This window comes from Microtus oregoni, unplaced genomic scaffold, assembly GCF_018167655.1.
Source record: "Microtus oregoni isolate MIOR12 unplaced genomic scaffold, Mior012 000052F_000, whole genome shotgun sequence".
Classification (NCBI taxonomy): domain Eukaryota; kingdom Metazoa; phylum Chordata; class Mammalia; order Rodentia; family Cricetidae; genus Microtus; species Microtus oregoni.
In genome coordinates this window covers 5,180,001-5,200,003 of record NW_024543812.1, presented here as the reverse complement: position 1 = coordinate 5,200,003, position 20,003 = coordinate 5,180,001, and the positions used below count along the sequence as shown (strand labels likewise).

Genomic DNA, 20,003 nt, shown 5'->3' with positions numbered 1-20,003 from the left:
CAAGCTTTCATCAATTACATAAAAATTAAGTTAAATGTATATGAATATCCTATATGATAATCACATACAAGGAACCAAGGTTTTAACTCTACCCCTTTCTATGTTGCAAAGATCACTGACAAGTGGTTCTCTCATTCCTTGCCTCTCTTGCTCATCAGAACTTACATCTCTGATATTTCAGTGTTCCAGTTCTTCTTTTAAATGATTATTCTTACTTCTAGTTTCTTTCCACCCTAGTCTACCAATTCTAAGAAAATGCAATTTCTGAATATAAACATGAACATGTCACAACTCTCTTTAAAGCTACACTACCATGTTTCCTTAATGTGGAGTTTGAAACCCTCTTGCCCATTATTGAATTCAAGCCTGTCCTATAAATTACATTCAATCTATTGTTCTTTTGTCCAATATTTACAGTTGATACTACTCAATTCAAACTTCTGGGTCTAGTTCTGTATACCTTTCACTGGATCTTGCTCATGACCACCTTTTTATTTTTCTTCTATTTTAAGTGCACTCTGCACAGTTTCCTTTTACATTTACAGCTCTTCATTAATATTTGTTTTATGTATTACTTTCTGCACCACTTGAGTCTGAACTCCTTGAGAATTAGAGTCAGAGTTTCACATAGTGTTTAATAAATATTTGTTACATGAATGAATGAATGAGTTAATGAGCTAATTATTTTAATCTGCTGTGGAATTTAGTCAGCATTCAAAACAGTTTTTTTTTTCATTTGGGAATCACTTTATTTCCATGTAGTATAATGTGTCCTCCCAAGTTTACCAGAGGCCTGGGAAAAGAAAAGAAAATAAATGAGAAATTATTTCCTGTGTGTGTTAACTTAAACCTTTGGAAGACAAATGTTACACTCCAGAAAAAATTATGAACAAAAATGTTGAGAAAATATCTTTCTGTATAATAGCTATGAGTGAATTAGGCCTTTTCTTTATTTCTGAGGACAATAAAGTTATAATCCATATTTTAATCCTAAACTCTGTTCTTGCTAGTAATTACCATAGGCAAAAATAAATAAATTAATTAAATGAAAGTCTTTTATCCAGACTTCTAGACTCTTTCAAAAATTAAAAAGAAATGTATTTTTATTTTAATTGACTTTATTTTCATAGTTTTAGTAACATCGGTTAAAATTTAAAAACAATTTCTAGTATAGTTAGAAAATAAGTTGCCAGATTCTTTTGTAGTCTGGAAGCACAATTATTGGTATTTACATCTGATATGTACTTCTTTCAAAGTATGTTACAACTTTGGCATATTACCCATCTGAGAGAAATTTAAAATAATATAAACTATTGGCTGTAGATGAAACTTATTTATGCAATTTATAAGGCTGTAGAAATTCATTTAAAGTTTGATCCAAAAATAAGTTTGATCTATAGGCTTCCCTTAAATTGTGCAAATCACAGCTAAGGTCTTTAAAGCAAGTTTTGGAAACATGGACTTTGAATTTTCATCTGGTCAAAGGGTCAATGTTGTTCAAGTTAACAGATTTAAGGAGAATAGTTAGAGGAAGAAAATAGCCTTTGGCAACATGAAACAAGGCTTTTTAATAAGTTAATTTAGTTAGTGTACTTATTCTTTGACAGTTTCATAAGTGTATACAATTAACTTTAATAATTTCTCCCATTATCTTCTCATTCCTCCACCCCTTTCTGCTAAAACACCTCTTTCCAAGACGTTCCCCTTCCGTTTTTATATCATTTTTGTCTGTGTGTTTAAGATTCACTGAGTTTAATTAGGATTATTGGAGAACGGGCAACTTTTCAGTGGCTATGCCACTGAAGAAAAGAGCTTGTTATTTTTAAAAAGCATACTATAATTGTTTTTATTTCAAAATAATTTTAAGAATATGGGTACCTTGCCTGCATATATGTCTATGCACATGGAAATCAGACTAGAGTGTTGGATTCTCCAGAACTGGAGTTACAAAAGATTATGAGCCACCATGTGGATGCTGAATATTGTATCTGGGTCTTCCAGAAGAGCAGCCTATTTTCTACTGCTGAGCCTCCCCTTTACAAGTTTTAATCTACCCGTCCTTGGGATAACTAAAAGTATAAAGAATTATTTATTTGTCTATTAAATGGATTAACCCTGAGGCCTAAGTCATTATTTAAAGGTTATGAATTTTATGTTGAAAATCAGGTTTGATTGTGTCTAATAAATAGTGTTCAATAAACTTAAAGTTACTAGAATAAATTAACATGGTACAAAAATTATAATGCTACAAGTTTTCAAGTCATGAAGAAGTTCTCTGTTGTGACTCATCATAATTTAACTGTTATTTCACAAGGGCTTCTGAATCTATAGCCATTTGACCAGTCTTCAAACTAAATGAGAAATTTGGTGCTTAACTCCCCACCCCTTTCCTGTTTGAGGGAACAAAGCAGCCAATCCAATGAGTGTCAGATTCCTCCTTTCCCATAAGCTTAGGACTTTTGCACTGCTTGCCATTATTGGGATTTTATTAGACTAGTGGTTAGTAAGCTATGTGCTGAGTATTTTTATTTTAAAATATGAACATAAGCTCTGGTGTTGAGCCAAAGATTCAGTCTAGACTTTTTGATCCCACCAGGGTTTTCATAGACCTTCAGTAAATAATTTGTTTTTAGTGCCAAAAGACCAAATGCACCAAAAAAAGCAATGTTCTCAGTACAACTATTTTTTTTTGTTGTTGTTCATTCTGAGTGAGGCCTTTAGTTAGTGGGTCAGATATAAATGGAGGATTGAGAAGTAGTTTAGGGACTCTAGGTACTGAATGCTTTGGGCTTCAAAAGAAGCTATAATGTTTGACAATGAGCCCCTCCTATGCACCTGACAAGTGTTTGATCGAAATCTTGCATGGATGGAGGTGGGCGGTCCTTGGACTTCCCACAGATCAGGGAACCCTGATTGCTCTTCGGGCTGATGAGGGAGGGGGACTTGATCGGGGGGGGGGGAGAGGGAGGGAAATGGGAGGCGGTGGCGGGGAGGAGGCAGAAATCTTTAATAAATAAATAAAAATAAAGAAAGAAAGAAATCTCTGAATGGGTGTTAGGGGAGTTTTTGCTTGTACAAAGTTGCCATGATAAGACCTTTCTAATTTACTGTTTAAGGAGCTTTGTTATGAATAACTATGAAAGCTTATCTAGGTACCATTTAATAAAAATTCTCAAAGGCTTTTTGAAACTTTTTCATTTACAATTATGCAATAGAATGTAATGGAAATATCCTAATCCTGTGAATCAAGATTTCATCATTTCCACCCCTGCTCTAAATTACTGTGTCAACTTTTCTAAGCTCCCTTCTCTTTAAAATGAGTCTTGTTCTTCATAATATTAATGCAAAAAAATATTACTCCGTTTTTCCTTTTGTTTTAGGGAATTTACTTTTGAGTGAAATTTTGCTTCACTTGAAGTTATTCTGAGGGAGCAGGGGTAGTGGAAAGTTTGGGTTTTTATATTTTTTTAAGTCCACAAGTGTACCCTTAAGAAGTATGCTCAAACCATACCAAGTCATTTTTCCCTACCTTACAGAAACCCAATTACTCTTCTCACACTGTAAAAAGCACCTAACTACGTGCATCAGCAACATGCTGTGGAAATAATAACAGGCTATGCTCTGAACAGACATCTGCCACCTTTCTGATTTTCACCACTTTAGCACTGGAGACATTGTTTTCCTTGTGTATACACACTCTGAACTCCTTAAAAGGTTATATAAGATGTAAATTAAAACTACTTTAAGCCAAAGGAATTAAAATTTCATTTTCTTCAAGATCTCATAGGAGAGGACAACATACTAAGGCACATAAATAAGAGGTTGCAGGGTAGTCATAAAATAGGGGAACTATTAGAAATAGTTGTGCCTTAGGTTAGACTATGTGGCAGGTCAGTTGAGTCACAGGTGCCATGGACCCAGCAGGGGTTATCTAACTTAGAAATCTTGGTACAAGATTAAAAACAAAAACTAAACAGAATCCCTTCTTCAAAAATGATTCATAGAGGTGGCACACCCCTATAGTCCCATCATTTGGAGAGCAGGGTCAAGAGGATTGCTATAAATTCAGTGCTAGCTTGGGTTATAAAAATAATAACTAGCTTCTGTCTTATAAAAATAATGATTCATAATGCTGCTAACTACCAAGGCAGCAGGACACTAAACTAAGTGCAGTGAACATCTAAACTTGAGCCCTTGTAAGTGATTGTATAAGTTACGTTTTAAGAAAGTCTGTATTTAACCAACTCAGACCCAGCTGACCTTTGTAAATACCAGAGAAGCCTGAAATTCCTCTCCAAATGACCTTAGTTTTACTATTCTCATAGCTAAAGTGCTACAAATTTCTCCTTAGCCATTTACCTTATGCCTTTCCCTTGGAGTCAGAATATTTTCATGCTAAAGATCTTCTGATGATAAGTGATGAGTGTGTTACTAAATATGGCTCTCTAAATGATCAATCTGCATGCTCAGTTTATAGATAGCCCTGCCAGTGGTTGAATATACAAACAGATTTCTCATCTTCAACTTCTTTCTAGAAGATAATTGCAGAAACTTACTTTCTTAGTTCTAAGTGGTCACAACAGTTCTTGGACCATAGTACACTTTCTTTCTTTCTTTTTTAATTTTATTTTTTACAGGGGAGAGCGAGAACGCAGTCCCCCACCAGCACAAATTATGCAGTCGAGTTTCCTGCATTTGGGGAAATCCCAGGGGTCAGCACATCCGGAGTGCAATGGATAAGCCTTGCCCTGGGAAAACAACCTTCGTGATCATGGTATCTCCCCTGCCAGGTAAGTACACTTTCTACCCAATGTTCAGTTGACGATTTTCTTCTAGGTGATTCACTGATTCTGTTAAAGCAGTAAGACCCAGTAATAGATTGGAAAAAACAAGAGTTGAGACTCAAATAGAAATGGTTTCAAGTGACACTTTTGTCACATTTAGTTTTGTATAACAAATATTTAATTTTTCAAATATTAACTTACTAGTCCATATAACCATTCTCTAAGGTAAAGATGATCATTGCCACTTGTATCGGATGAAGAAAATTGCATCCTGAGACATTAAATGACTTGTTCAAGGACACAGAACTGGTGAATGACATAGCTAAATTTTAAATTTCTGTATGCTGACTCTTCAGTGCCTAGTCTTTAATATCATCCTTGTGCTGACTCTTACTGAACTAGTTGACCTTTACCCATACTCATTCGATCACTGTGATCGGCACTAGAACTCCATAAACCTCGATTTCCTTCCACAGATATAAAAATCTTCCTCAGTATTTACAAAGGTTAACTTTAGAAATGCACCTAAAATACTTTATCAGGCTTCTTCATGGAAATATTAATCAAACCATAATCTTTGTTTTGCTTTAATGCACCTTCCATGAATTGAATTCAAATCTCATCTTCCTTTCAGAAGCATCAAAAGATAAATTAAGCTTGCCTTACCATTCTCTTCACTTTTCTATGTATGTTCACTGCTGTCTTCATCTCCAAGTTTCATAATTTCCCTAGCCTTTTAAACTTTAGACTCTTTCTGGTGTCCCTCTTTTCCAAGAGCTTTCTCCAGAAAAGAAAAATACTAGTCCAGTGTTTTTATTGATCTTTTTCTGTTTTGATCCTGACCTCTTATATTCTTTACAAAGATACATAAATCACCTGTCCTATTTTGTTATAAAATTCCCCAATGGTAGGCATTAAATCTTATTTTAAATGTGTATCTTGTGTTTCCTGATATCTTGGTGGCCTTAAAGCAGATTTGGTAGCTTATGACTTGTCCATTAGCTCCAGCCTTTTGTCCCAGTGTACATGCTTGGCCTTCAGGAAGACTTGTAGATTTTCTTAACATGTGCACCAGAATGTCTTTGAGTGTTCAGCACACAGTGTGAACTCCATAAATCACATTTTAGAGAAAATCTGGTACCACATAAGGGATATCAGCAATTGCATATACTTTTCTTGTAAAAGAATCTATCCAGTTAGAATATTTAAAAGCAGCAATGAGCATGTGAGAAAGATAATCTTTAGAGTTTATTAAAGATAAATAGAGCATTAGATTTTTAGGGAATTTTACATTTTTGATTTTAAAACAGGTATAATATTTGTTGAAAATGGTTTCTTATTAAATGTAATGTTTCAACCTTTAGAATGATTTAATATCTTAATGAATTAAAATACATTCCCATTTTGCATAATGACTAATTTTAACTGGTTTAATATTATTATTGTGTGGGAGGGTTATGATGTATAAGAATAAGACGCTGAATGGGCCTCCTACTGTTCTCAGATTCTTCTCAGTCAGAGCATAAGAAGAAATCAGGATCATTTAAAAGAAAAACCAAGACAAAATCTTGTTTTAAAATATGAAAATACTTGTCTCTGGGCCTGAGATCCAAAAGGATTCTCTTGCACAGATGAGAGGGAAAAAAATGTGTCAGTATTATAATCATTTGAGATTCTGATAGTTTCTTCTGGTAAGAAGTTAAAGAAATCTGACTGAAAAAAAGAAAAACAAAGACAGGCACAGCTTTGTCCCACTTTAATCTGTAAAGAGAAGAATTAACATGTCTTAAATCTTCATATTTTATGTTTGTACAGTAGAACTGTATGTCCTAAAAACAAAATCTAAATAATACAATTTAAAAATAATGGTTGCAAATGTTCAAGTTAAATCTTTCAAATGTAACCATACTGAGATTAAATAGTTAATATATAAATAGCATCATATTCATTGAATTTTTGAGGTATATTTTCAAGGTGTTTTGGTGGGGGAGCAAAGAACATTTACTTCTTTTTTAATAACATTCTTTTGCAGGACAAAAGGAAATTTTGAGCCAAATATTGATTGATTTTTATTTGGTTAATTAATGCTTTTAATCAGACCCTCAAAAACCTTTGAAAAGCAGAACTTTCTGAAAGGATTTTGATTTCTTCTTCTTTTTCCACTCTTGTGAAAACATGACAGCAAGCCAATCAAACTCTGGGAAACATTATCATTCGATCTTGTAAAGTGGATTTTTATTCAACTCATAATCACTCACTTCCAACAGCCAGCAAGAGAGCAGTCCCATATCTGATCATTAAAACTACTTTGAGCTCTAGAATGATATTACTGGATTCAATAGACAAATCATAGTCTCACTAAAACTTGAAGCTCCCTTTATGTAAATGTTTGATAATTTTTTGCTGCCTAATAACCTATTCTTCTATAGCCATGTGTTATGTGTAGTATGTTTGTGTGTGTATGTGTATGTGTGTTACTTATACTCTGTAAACTTGTTACAACTTAATATTTGAGTTCCTAAAACAGTCAATCATCAATTTTTACTACACTATGAAAGTAGATTCTCTGGGTGTCAACGTTTTCTTCCGTCCTCATTTGAGAAACAGCATATCAACCATTCACCTATCCATTCTCTAAAGCATTTTTATCATCAAGTGATAACAATAGGGAAGGAAAAGAGGCTTTACTTCTGAGAGAATTCATTAAGAATTAAGAATTCATACTGCTGTCTGGTAGTCAATTTTTGAACTAGACAGTACCTTAGAATACTAGTTTTTGTCAATATTCTGTCATGATCAAAATGTCCCAAAACACAGTTGATACTGGAGTATATATTGGAAGATATGCTTTGATTCTTTAGCCAAACACAAGTAGGCAAGGTAGTTACTTTCAAAACATCACCATCATCACAGGAACAAATTACTATCTCTCTTCTCATTTCTCTTCGCTTCATGTTAAGGAACACAATTAATAGCATTTCGATTTGTATGTCAGTCATTCTTTTACTTTGTAAAATATGAATTTGTTAGATCATTCACGATATTAGAAAAATATAGTGAAAAACGAATTCAATGTAGAAGTGTATGTGTGTGGCATGGGGACTGGAAAGTCAGTTAATATTGTTTTAGTTCCTAGAAAGACATGTATCTGAATTGTTTTCGTTATATTGTTTGCTTTTAATTTTCAAGTATAATACTAACAAATACTCATGGAGAAATATTAATATTTTTAAAGCTTATTTTTATAGCAAACATGAAAAACATATCATTTAAAGAATAAAAATGTTCATTTCTCAACACTAGAACAGCATATACCAAGGCAAAGAGGACAGCTCTCACATTTGTCATTAATTCTTCTCAAGATTTCAAAAACTATGGCTGGGCATCATTGTGCAGGCTTTTACTTCCAGCACACAGGAGGAATAGGCAGACAAATCTCTGAATTTGAGCCCAATCAGGTCTATATAGCAAGTTCCAGTACAACCAGGACCCTGTCTCAAAAATAAATAAATAAAGAAAGAAAGAAAGAAAGAAAGAAAGAAAGAAAGAAAGAAAGAAAGAAAAAAGGCTCCAAAAACTTTTCTAACTAATCCAAAATGTGTGTTTTAGTGAATATTTATTTATTAACTGAAAGCTAACTACAGCATAAAATAACTAAACAGTTTATCCAATAAAATACAATATCACTTGATCACATTTTCAGTAATTTATTTTGTCTATTGACAGTCCAAAATATGTCATTTGTTTTCTTAAACATTGTCACTATTTGGCACAAGAATCTATTTACATAATAAATTGTTTCATTTGCCATTTATTCCAATAACATGAAGACAATTATTTGCAACTAAGTCTAACAGAATTTGTACATATACTGTCAAGCTAAAATACTGCTAGAAATTTCCAACACACATGCAATTCAGTATGTTTACATAGTAACATATTTTTTTTTATAAATCCTGTATCTCTAAGCACTTCATAAAACATGAATACAGGAGTCAGGCTACCCTCTACAGAAACAAGGTTTTGGGAGGGAAGTTGCTGCTGAGCAAGAGTCCTGTGTTCAATTGAATTGAAATAGTCTTGCTAGTCCAGACGTTCAGGAATGCCATTGTGCCATCATAAAAGTGTAGATAGCTCAATTCACATTAAACTGCAACACTTTCAAGTATAAGCCCTTAGCAACCAAAAAAATAAGACAGCACAAGCAACACTGACAAAACATACTCTTATTATGCATGTGAGCTTGGTTTTAAGCAAAATTGATATTGAAAATCCAAACATACAAAACAGAGTGGTTGTTTGCAATATAAAATGATTTTCTGCCTCATAAAGGGATTCCCAAGTTTTATTTAAATGGCAGCTCCCTTAATGCACTTAAAATACAATTTGATTTATAAAACTTCAATTTACACTACTTTTCCCACCACTGTTTTGAGGAGCAAAGTAGACCCTCACAAAGTACTTCAATCTCTCTTACATAATTAAGTCTCTTCTTGTGTTGCTAAATGGCATGTGAGTTGAAAGATTACCCTTTAAGCCACTAAGATAGAAAGTAAACATTGTCTCTAAAACATAAATATTCCATAAAATTGAAGTACATCAGCTATTTTTATATTTACAATTTTGGTATTCAACTTTACAAAGTAGATGTAGATAGCGCAAATATATAGCTATCATCAGGCCATAACGTTGGGTCTCTCTCAATCTGCTGTGATTTATTTTATTTTAGTGGTATCTTTCTCCTTTTAAGTACATAATTGCAAAGATGTGTTAATAGCACTTACATTGTAACCAGTCTACTTATTATTTATCTATTTGACATTTTATTCCAGAGAATTTAAAAATTAAACCTTCTGCATTCTATTGCTGTCCCCACTACTTACCTGGGGGTAATTTGCATTAAGGTAAAACTCTCTTTTATTGTGTACTAAGCTCTTTGCCAACTTTGGGAGATCTGTGGGGAGAAAGGGATTTAGTAACAGTGGGAGCAGGGGTGAAAGCTTGGAGTGAGGCATTTAGAGAGCCTGTCTAATATATATTTGTGGCTCCTCAGCACACAGCAGATCCAGGCATCAGGGAAGAAAACACTCCAGATGTATTGAATGAGTGCCTGAATGAATGAATGAATGAAGAAACAAATTGAGTAAGAGAACCATTTGGAAGGCGTTGTTCACTCTAGCATTCAATCTAGTATGCTTCTGGAATGTGTAATATCATAAAAGGATTTTCAGGGTTTGAGAAATGGCAGAATCTCCCTCTGATTTATTTTGTATATTTTAAAAATCTGTAAAATATTGAGCCCTTTATGATACGGAATTATTTAGAAAAATTAAGTCACCTTATAAGTCAGAGGACAAAGAGGATATTGAAGAGTCTTTTTCTTACTCACCAAATGCCTGAGGAAAGAAGGCACACAGGTTGGCCTAAGTCCAAACCAAACACCCTTGGCAATGGTGTCAAGGCTGAGGAATAGTATTTTTGAGACTTTTGTACAATTTACTCACTGGTGGTATATGCAGAAGTCATGAAAGCAACTAATTAAGTACTAAAATCTAGAGTAATTGCTATTTGACAATTGTAGGGCCAGACATCTATTTCTATTCCAAGCAGATCGTAGCAATGTCACTACCTTGTCTGGAATCATTTTTGCTAGGCTCATACTCATTATAATCTGCCTGGAAACAGTAAGGGAAATTTTTTTAAAAATCCAGCTGGAGGAGTTAAAAATAAAAATCCTAACATAAAATAGGTTTGAAGTGCTTAATACTGTAAGGAAAATCAGAATATAACCTGTGGAAATGCCAATAAATCAATAAAACTTGAAGGGCTTATGCTTGCATTTGATAGTAAAGATTAAAACACAAAATGTGCTATTATATTTTTAAATGAAACCATTTAGATCATACCTGAAAGACTTAATTATAAAACTCAATGTAAATAAAGAAAAAAATCTAGAAGCATGAAAATATTGAAGCAAATACTAATTAATGAGCTAAAGAGATTATGGATTTGAGTTCTTCCAGGAGGCCTCTTTAAAAATCATGAAAATGAATGAGAAGTAAAGTATATTTCATTAAGATTAATGAACTAATTTTGTTATTAACATGGATGTTTTACTTTCAGGAAAATAAGAACAAACACTGAAGTAGAATCATGTCATTAACATATTGTCACAGTTAAAGCTCGAAACTATCTTTAATATGATGTATGCTGATTTGCCTTCATGACTTCCCCAAATATCTGCCTCTGTATTAGGCATTGAGCATTATACCAAATAAAAACAAATTTTAAGCCTCCGATATTATATATGTCACTCAAAGATGAGGTGGTTTCCAGGAGTTATCTCCATATCCAACAAATCAGTACTCTAGCTCCTTTTGTAGGAAATTTAAAATTTCTGTATTAACACATGTGTAAATCACTTTGACCTCCATTTTCAATTGTGAGTTAATGGATGTAAATGGCAATATTGACTTTTAAGTAAATAGTGAACATATAAGTCAGTCACTGTAGATATTCCGGGATTTCAGTTTGTTAAAACCTTGTTTTCCATAGTATCCTTTACTTTTATATATGGACACAATTATCTTCCGTTGTTTAAAAAGTCCATTTTGCACCATTAATTATTAATCCAAATGATTTGGATTTAAGTAATTTCTAATTGAAAGCCTGTAGCATGGATTGTTAATAGTGGTAAAGCACTATTTGTCATTTTAAAGCTTTAAAAGTAAGTTATCAGGATCCACTTCAATCTCCACATGATAATAAAGGATTATTATGTGCAGTAACCTATTTATGAAAAGGAAACAGTGTGCTTCTTTCAGACGCCATCACTTGCTTTAATAAGGAATTGAAAAGCTGGACTACTTTATATGCGGATCACCATCCCAGTTGCATAAGGATTTACAATAGACAAAACAAAACTATTTTTTGTTGTAAAGAAAGGCTGTTTGTTTAAATCTTACAATAATGTTTGCATCTAAAAATTATTTACAATCTAATAAGGCTTCATAAATGTTATATAGAGTTGGTTAGTTAAAATAATTGACTGCTAAGACCAAAATTAAAGGCTTGCTCAAACTAAAAATTTTCAAGTAAAGCATACCCAAAGAAGGCAAAAAAGGGGGAAAAGATGCTTACTGCTGTAGTTTAGGTAACTATTAATGAATTTGGAGATGCAAATAGGACAAGATTTGATAGCACCTCATTAACACTTCAATTAAAGTCAAGAGGAAAATCTACCTTTGTCAGAAAATGTGAAAATTGAAAGGAATTTTGAGTCTAATTTTTGATCTTCAAAGAAATAAAATGTAACATATGCAATTTTATCTCTGCTGTCTTGAATTTGCAGAGAAATTACGTGGGAAGTTTTCATCTTACCTTTGAAGTCTTCCTTCAATGTATTAAATGGCTCTTGTGTCTTGGTTAAATGAGGTGTGTGGCGGCCTCTACTGGTATGTGTATATAGAAAATGTTGCAATGGGCAGAAAAAATATTAATTTCAATTAAAAAGTTAGAAATACAGATTTTCATTTAAATATATAAAAATATCTAATTTGATGCAGAAAAAATATACTACCAGTTGTGTAATATACTATTAACTAGGAAAATAATCTAAAACACTGATCATGTTAGTGTAAAATAATGATTTATGGGAGGGCATTAATTGTTCAATTCACTCTGATATTGGGTTAAATATATTTTATTAATGAATTGCTAATCCTGACAGAGGTGGCTTATTACCTTTAGTCCTCTGTTAAATCCCCTTTCTTGACTTAAATAAAATCACTTGTAACAAACCCAGAAGAAAGGAAATATTTTACATTTAAGTCTATTAAGTCCTAAGCTAGAATTGTTTGATGACAGGCTGGTTTCTAGAACTCAAGCAAACTGTATGTTGACATAATATAGCTGACATATAGATCTATCTTACATTGATTTCGAGTTTAAAAATACAACACATTAAAATACTTTTCATTTTCAAAGCTAAAAGCAACGTTTAAGTAATATACTTAAGTGCAAAGGCACTTTAACACAAAGTAGCTAAGCCCAGGCCTATTCTTGGTAACTGAAGATGTCAATACCATAGATCATTATTTACAAAAGAAGTTGTAGTTCCAAAAGATCTTTGGAGATCTTCTACAAAATATTCTCATTTGAAAACTTTACCTACGATTCCTTCAATCGCTATTATTTCTTTCCACTCCCACACTGGGAAAAGGAAAAGAAAGAAAACAGAAACAAAACCTAAATAATAGCTATGAAAAAATGCAGTGTAGAAACATTCATGTTCACTGATGGTTCCTAAGAAGGGGGAGGTGTGGAGGTGGGAGATAAGAGAAAAATAATTTAAAGGAAAGCTTGCAAGAGCAGTATCATTGCTTCACCCCTCTTCCAAACTGCTTTCAGTCTCCCATTAGCACTGGGGAAGGAAGAGCACAACAAAAGCAAACACAGTGCTTCCAACAGTTTGAAGCGCATCCTTTGATGCTATAGGGTTGTAAATGATTTCCCTTCACAGCTGACTGATTGCAGTTTGTTTTTCCAGAACTTCGAGGTAGTCTGGTTCTGATTGCGGCTTAGCTTGCAGTAAAGGGTGGTCTGGCTTTGACTGCCCCACAAAGCATTTTCTGGGAGTCCCATATAAAACGGTTTTATTGATTCTGTCTTGGTTTTGGCGTCGAGATTCATATGAAGGGGCAAACTGCCTTTTAGGTAAGGTACAAAAGTTATAGTGGACTAGGCCTGCACTGGGGAGTTCCTTAACTCGCTCAGCTATATTCTGATACAGCAGCTCAGGCTCTCTTGGTGTGCCCTGCTTTTCTAGCAACTCAGTGGCACTTATTGTGTAAGCAAGTGTGGCTGGCTCTTCTTTTTTCTCCTCCAGGTTGCCATAGCTGAAGTCCTGCAGGTTTCTGTAATAGGCTACTGGGTCTCCTTCCTTTTGCATGTAGATGGGGTTTTGGCACATCTGACCCACAGGTGGGGGGATGTAGTTATAGACATGACCATCAGCTTTATCATTTGTTTCGGTGTTGTAAGACCCATATTGTAACTGGAAGGAATTTACATCTAAGTTGTTGGCATTCCTGGAAACAGTTGGCACTCCCTTTCGACGTTTTAGAACAAAGACGAACAAGCCCGCCCCAAAACAGACAGACAAGATAAAAACAACAAGCAATCCTAAAATTAAGACAGAGAGTGGAACTTCAGTGTGTAGTTCAGGGTAAGAACTAGGAGACACACTAAGTGATCTAGGTGTGTCTGTGTTGTGATTCATTGATAAAATAGTCCCATCTGACAAGTTAGGATTATCTGGACAAATAGCCTCCCTTCCCAGAAATTTCAGTATCTCCCCTGCATGCTTAGCGGGAGATTCACAAGTCACCTCATTGATGATGACAGGAGAATTGGCATGTTCGGTCCAGTCCTTTAGCCCCATGATGTCACAGGTGCAGTCCCATGGGTTCTCTTGCAGATCTATCTGGATAAAAGCAGGGAGCTGGTCCAGAACCCCTTTAACAGGCAGGTGTGAAAAATGATTGTTTCTCAGATTCAGCCTGGTGAGGGCTGTGCCCCCAAAGATATTATCAGGTAAGGACCGAAGCAGATTGTTATTAAGAAATAGGAGCTGAAGGTTAATCAAAGCATCAAAGGTCAGCGGCTTAATCTCCTTAATGACATTATACTCTAAATAGAGATACTGCAAGCTCTGCAGTCCATCAAACATAGAAGGATACAGCACTTCAAGGTAATTGCCATTTAGATAAAGTCTGCGTAAACTGGTCAGGTTTGTAAAGGCACCTTCCTGAATGACTGCAATTCTGTTGTTTCCTAAATGCAACAAATCCAGTGAACTGTACTCTAAGAGGTCATTCTTATATACTGTTTGGAGATAGTTCCCGGTTAGGTAGAGTTTCTTTGGACTAGTAGGTTTGGGCTGCAGGTCAGAGATGTTAGTGAACTTCCTTTCTTGACAGTTAACATTTAGACCATTGTCTGAGCTCTGAGATGTACAGACACAGCTGCTCGGACAGGTGAGGGCCACAGGGGACTTGGTCTGGTACACCATGATAGGACCAAAACTCTGCCGGTCTTTTGACACAGTCACTCGTGGAGTTGGACGATTTCTCATTTTGGGTGGCCGGCTTGCTTTTGGGGCCCTGGTTGGGCTGAGAGCAGGATTCATTGTAGGGGACAGCCTTTGGACCTGGGTGTCTGAATGACTGCCCCTCTGACTAGAATCACCGCTTGCACTTTTTCTGGGACAGAGGTCTTGTCTGGTCAGTTGGGTCACATCTTTCCCATGTAACCTGAAAGGAGTTTCACAGACAATCTCCCCCACAAAAACACTAATGGTGTCCAGCCATGCCTTGAGAGGAAGTAGGTCACAGGTGCAATTCCATGGATTTTCTTCCAGCTGAATTTCCATGATTCCTCCAATATGTTCAAGGACACCAGCAAAAGGCATTACCTTCAACCTGTTTCCCCTCAGGTCTAAGTGAGTTAGCAGGACAAACCGAAACACATTACTAGGCAGAGACAGCAAAAGGTTGTCATTCAAGATGAGTACTTTGAGTTTATTCAGTTTGCTGAATGCCCCTGCCTCAATGGTGCTGATGTAATTGTAGTCAGCTTGGAGGTACTCCAGGCTCTCTAGGCCTAGAAAAGTGTCCTCTCTCAATACCTCCAGTTTGTTGTTATTGAGGTGCAGTCTCTTGAGAGTCTTCAGACCACTAAATGCCCCAGGTCGGATCTCCTGCAACCCATTGTTACCTAGATGAAGAGTCACTGCATTAGAGTAATTGACAAATTCGTTAGGATACAGTCTGGTCAAGAGGTTTCCATTGAGAAACAACTGATAGATGCGATACTGAGGGGGTTGGAGCAAGCTGACAGTTGTAAATCCTTTGTTTTCACAGTTAATGTTCAGTACGTTTTCCTTCTCTTCGCACAGGCAGCGGATCTTGCAAATGTCTTTGGCAGTTTTGCGGCTCTCGGTCTGTAAGATCCCGGCCACGGTTAATACACTGAGGAACCAAATGCCGCTCAGCATCTTTAGGCACCTTCGATGTTAGCTCAGGTACCTACAGGCAAACCTTGGGTGAGGGACAGGGAGAAAGCGGGATCCAGGGGAAAAAGAGACAAGGAAGCCCGATTAAAATGGCAAAGCTAGGAGGCGGGGGTGGGGGTGGGGGTAGGGGTAGAGTGAGGGGGTAGGCAGCAAGGAAGAAAGAAATCATTGCGTATTTCAAAGCAGTTTCTTCTCTTTTTCCCTACCCATTTCCCAAGCCCACCCACACAAAACGTCCTGGAACACACATGCTTGCACCTGATTTCCCGGCGGGTCACAGCCAACCGCGGAGTCATTAGTAATCCAGCGTCCTACTAAATCCGGCCCATCTCCTCTTTCCCTGGGGTATTTTGAAGAAATCTCAGGCGGATCGCCCGTCTTGGGCTTGCAGTGGGAATTGCTTTACTTTTTAAAAACTGCATTAAAAAATGGGAGTGGGTGGGAAAATTATGAGTCAGGGGCTGACGAAGGGAACAGAATAGGACGGCAAAGACAGCTCTGGGTTGGGGGTACTCACACATCAGAAGATAGGGTTCCCCTCCTCTTCAGTTCACCAGTAGTTTAGCATCTTCGGGAAGAGAGGGAGAGCAAAGTAAAAGAAGATCCCGCTTGCAGGAGGATGCTCTGTTTTGTGTTGCTTGATTTAATTTGATTAGGGAGGGGGGTGCGCAGGAATTTAAAATCCCGCTGACAGACAGAGAGGAAGAGGAGGATTGGAGCAGAAGGGAGCTGCGCTGCAGGGAACCGGGGGTGTGATTTCATAGGGAGGTCTTGCAGACTGTATCGGGATTGCCACAGCGGAGGCTGGGCGGGCGCGCGCTTTCAGTCCGGTGGCAGCAGCAGCAGTGAGTCTAGCAGTTTGAATTTGAGAGGTTTTGCAGGCTCCCAGGACAGGACTAGGGGTGACGTCACGGGGGAGAGGAGTGTGGGCAGAATATCCAGGGCACTTGGTGGGGGGGGGGGGGGGGGCAGACGCTTCCCTTCCCTGTGAGTGGTTTTGCACAGCTCAATTCCCAGCTGCGTCAGTTGTTTCAGAATTACTCTATTTCCAGCCGGGCTGGTGGCAAGAGAAGCTCCTTCTGAACAGGAGTTTGTTTCTCACAAGCAGGCGGCCCAGCTCCCTTTTAGTGCTGGACTCACTGAAACACCCCTAATCCGAACTAGCCTGAGTGATTTCTTTCAACTACACATTGCATAAGGACAGTGACTTGTTCGGTAAAACTGATCTCATGCCAGATTCCCAGGACATGATGCAGACTCGGCCAGAACATATATGTCTGTATGTGTGTGGTACTTCTTGCTACTGGACTGATGCCAGCTAGACAGACTGCTAGCTGAGAGGCTTTCGGTGCAGAGTGGAAGTGTTCCTGTGCTAGTGTGTCTGTGTGGGAGTGAGAAGAGTTCTCCTAGGGGATCAATACTTTACATACAGAGCTCTGTGTCAGTGCTTGGGGAATTACATTCTTAGTGCTAACCAGGCAAACAGTTATTTGCTTGGACTCTGGAAAGCCAACTCAACGTTAACTAGTAGACTGAACCAAACAAAAATAAAATGCTTCTCCCCTCTGAGGTTTATACTTAGCCAGATAATGAGGCTTAAACATGTGCTTTTTGCCTAGAGGAAAGTAAAGTGGAGTGGGTGTCAGAAAAGTATTGCCAGGCTGAGACTCAGCTAGGAGTGGGAGACAAGGCAAGGGTTGTTGAGCCCTCTAGGCTGCAGAGACAGGAAGCCCCACCCCCATCCCACCCACCAACCCCCTAAAAAGAGGGAAGAATGCAGGGCCAGAGAACTGACTCCTGCTGAAGAAAAGTGTAAAAGGAATCATGAGCTGAGACCAGAATACCAGGGCCATGCCTGTCAGTACTTTTAGGATCTTACTGTTTCCATTTGCTAATGGTGGTAGAGCGTTGGTCTTCTGGGTCTTGATATTACATTTACAATCAAATAACCTTTCTAGAGCATTACTAAATGGCTAGGTGTTGAATTTTTACTTGCATTATCTCTTTACTCCTTAATGTATTATAACCCCTAAGATCCAGGAATCTCAAGTGGAGAACCCATTTGCATGTGTGAATAATGCCTGTTTGGAGGAGCTATAGGCAACCTCTTATGGAAAAGAAGAGAGAAGTCACGAAAAAACGGGGGAAGAAAAAGTGACAAAGGGAACTGATTAAATGTGTCTATTCCACAAAACAATTCACCTTTCTGTCCCTGCCTCTTCAGATCTGCTGCAAAGTTTACTCAGAATCTCATTGCTTAGCCAAAATGAAAGATAGGCAATGCCACAGGCAAAATAAACCATTTTACTCTATTTCTCTCCCATTTACCCTCTTTCTCTCCCTATTTAAGTAGAAGTCTTAAGATCATGTAGCTTCTACACCCTCTTTTCTCCCTCAAAAAGATTGGGGCAATTTATAAATGTCAGCAATAAGGCCACCTGTGGCACTGTGATCTGTCCCAATCTGTCTGCCTTTTTCTCTTCCCTTTTTCTCCTTTCAAGAAAAGCCTTTGACCATGGGCAAGATTTCCCTTCGTGCTGTCATTCCTCTTTGGCGGCTTTTAGCAAGATCTATGCACTCTGGGGCCTTAAGTGTCCTTCCCTGAGCCGTAGGGCAGCCATGAGACTAGCAGTCCTGGGAGTGGAGAATGCAGTAGTAGATAGCCTCCCATTCTATTGCAGGTGCATCATTACATGCAAGCAGAGTCATTTCTTGTGAGCAAAATTAGGCTCCTTTCATAAGAAAGAGAAACTTTTCTATGTATTTCTAAATATTAAAAGGACAGTGTTCCTAGGGAGATATGATTTATTCACGCAGCCTTTCATTTAAGAAACATTTGCTAGTTTGGTTTATATTTCACTGAAGTAAAAGCTAATGTGACAGCTGTACAAAATCTAACAAACCAGAATAATTTTACAGATCAGGACATTTTTCAACCAGGTGACATAATGACTTGGTTAAGTTCAAGAAACTAAAATTAGAAACAAAACTGAGGGCCTCTGAGTAACAATGGGTTCTTCAGAGCCCAATACTGCTTAATACGAATTAGAGAATTGCATACCTAAACTTAGTGGGGCATTTTTACTGCAAAAATTAATGCCAATAGTTTTAGTTTTCAAGTACAGTAAAAAAAAAATTAAGACATAGATAATGCTTTCCAGACTCTTTGGAGACCAAGATTGTTTTTCTAGAAATGAAAGAGAAAGAGAGAGGAGAGAGGGAGGGGAAGAGGAGAGAGGGGGAAGAGAGAAGATGGGAGGGAAAGGGAGTAGAGGGGACAGGAGAGGAGAAGAGAGGAAACGAAAAGGGAGAGGAGGGGAGGCAAGGAGAGGAGAAGGAAAAAGAGGAATTTGGGAATCTTGAAATTCTTACCACTTACACAATAAGAGAAATCTAATGGTAATCTAGCTGTGGTGAGCCACGCCAAGGACCCTGAGATGCTGGATTTTCAATCCATGGTTTCCTGTCTGCAAGAGTCAATTCACTCTGCCACTGTATCTTCTCCCTGTATCTGAGCTTCCATAGCCACTTTCAGAAACATGATTGTTTCTAGAAGTGAATGAGCCACAAACCCAATGAACAGTTTTTAGTAAGTTTCATTTGGTCCAGTGTATCTCTAAGAACCGCTGAAAAGAGTGACCTTTTAAGGAGCTGAAAAGGTTCAGGTTAATTGGGAAAACCAAGAGCAGAAGGGGCAAATGCTTTAAAACGCAAAATGCTTGCTCTCTTCCTTGAGGGGAGAGAAGTTGAAATGCATACTCCACAGCCTCACTCCCACTCCCTTTGTCACTAACCAGCTAGAGCTGGGCTCAGGTCACCCAAGCTTTTTCCACAGGTCACGGAGAGGACCAGGCTGAAACATATAGGCCACCTTCATCCATGCAATCCTTATGGCCAGAGCCAGTTTAGAAGTCCAGCAGACCAGGCAGCATTTTTCTCTAGCCCGCGAGCTGCCCCATGCTAATCTCTTTTCCGGAGAGACCCAGGAGAGATCCTTTGCAAGGAACAGGACTAAGCGCCAGCCCCTAGAGTAGCCCTACATTTCCTACACCTTAGTGGCTAGAGTCTTGATACCAGGGGGTGACCTCCCAGCCGCGAAGGCCACTCACTCTGCCCTTGCCATGGGGCTTGAGCACTAAGAATGA

At 37.4% G+C, this 20,003-nt stretch overlaps 1 protein-coding gene, 1 non-coding gene and 1 pseudogene across 4 annotated transcripts in view; 1 reads left to right on the top strand and 2 right to left on the bottom strand.

Annotated features, from left to right (window-relative positions):
* Positions 1–1,193: 1,193 nt before the first annotated feature.
* Positions 1,194–1,290, top strand: LOC121437350 (annotated as a pseudogene).
* Positions 1,291–4,634: 3,344 nt separating this feature from the next.
* LOC121437349 lies at positions 4,635–4,798 on the bottom strand. Its single transcript, XR_005972959.1, has one exon. It is a non-coding gene; the product is annotated as a U1 spliceosomal RNA (small nuclear RNA).
* A 3,662-nt stretch (positions 4,799–8,460) lies between these two features.
* LOC121437339 (SLIT and NTRK-like protein 2) overlaps positions 8,461–20,003 on the bottom strand; it is a 12,145-nt gene continuing 602 nt past the window's right edge. The window contains exons 2-4 of one of the 3 annotated variants that reach the window (XM_041637213.1): positions 16,376–16,426; positions 16,107–16,274; positions 8,461–15,883 (exon numbers count right to left, since the gene is read on the bottom strand). In XM_041637213.1, the coding sequence (XP_041493147.1) occupies positions 13,300–15,840 (2,541 nt within the window). In that variant the 5' untranslated portion in view covers positions 15,841–15,883; positions 16,107–16,274; positions 16,376–16,426 and the 3' untranslated portion in view covers positions 8,461–13,299. Of the gene's footprint in view, positions 15,884–16,106; positions 16,275–16,375; positions 16,602–20,003 lie in introns of those variants that run through there. The other 2 variants (XM_041637212.1, XM_041637214.1) reach the window with 2 other exon arrangements.